At 26.4% G+C, this 368-nt stretch overlaps 1 protein-coding gene across 1 annotated transcript in view; it reads right to left on the bottom strand.

Moving 5' to 3' along the window:
• The window catches only part of LOC107646507 (kinesin-like protein KIN-7F), a 9,307-nt gene that overhangs the window by 3,603 nt on the left and 5,336 nt on the right, over nucleotides 1–368 (bottom strand). Inside the window, exon 10 of the mRNA XM_021117566.1 lies at nucleotides 141–245. Coding sequence (XP_020973225.1) covers nucleotides 141–245 — 105 coding nt within the window. The remainder of the gene's footprint in view (nucleotides 1–140; nucleotides 246–368) is intronic.

The raw sequence follows: 368 nt of genomic DNA, 5'->3' as shown, positions 1-368 counted from the left end.
CTAAATAAAAAAAGATAACAAAATTAAATTATTTTCAGAAAATTTTAAAATAATAAAATACTAAAAATTAAAAACCGAAAATATTTGTTCAAACAAACAAGCCTTTCATATTTTTGAGTAGGCAAAAGGCATGTGCTTACAGATTCAGAGGAGGACAACTCGTCCCCAACAACTTGAAGCATGTCTTTAATTTGAGATTGAGCAAGATCCCGTTGCATAGTTAGATCTGATATTTCTTTCCTTAACTGCAAGTACATAACAAATACTTCATGCATATTCAACTTTTAAATGGACATATGCTCAAAACTATAATTTTTTTAAGGAATTTCATATATTGAAATATTATATTTATGGTGAATTTATATTAG

The sequence above is a fragment of the Arachis ipaensis genome, chromosome B01 (assembly GCF_000816755.2).
Source record: "Arachis ipaensis cultivar K30076 chromosome B01, Araip1.1, whole genome shotgun sequence".
Taxonomy (NCBI): domain Eukaryota; kingdom Viridiplantae; phylum Streptophyta; class Magnoliopsida; order Fabales; family Fabaceae; genus Arachis; species Arachis ipaensis.
The sequence above is the reverse complement of the archived record's forward strand: the minus strand, read 5'-3'. Positions and strand labels throughout refer to the sequence as shown.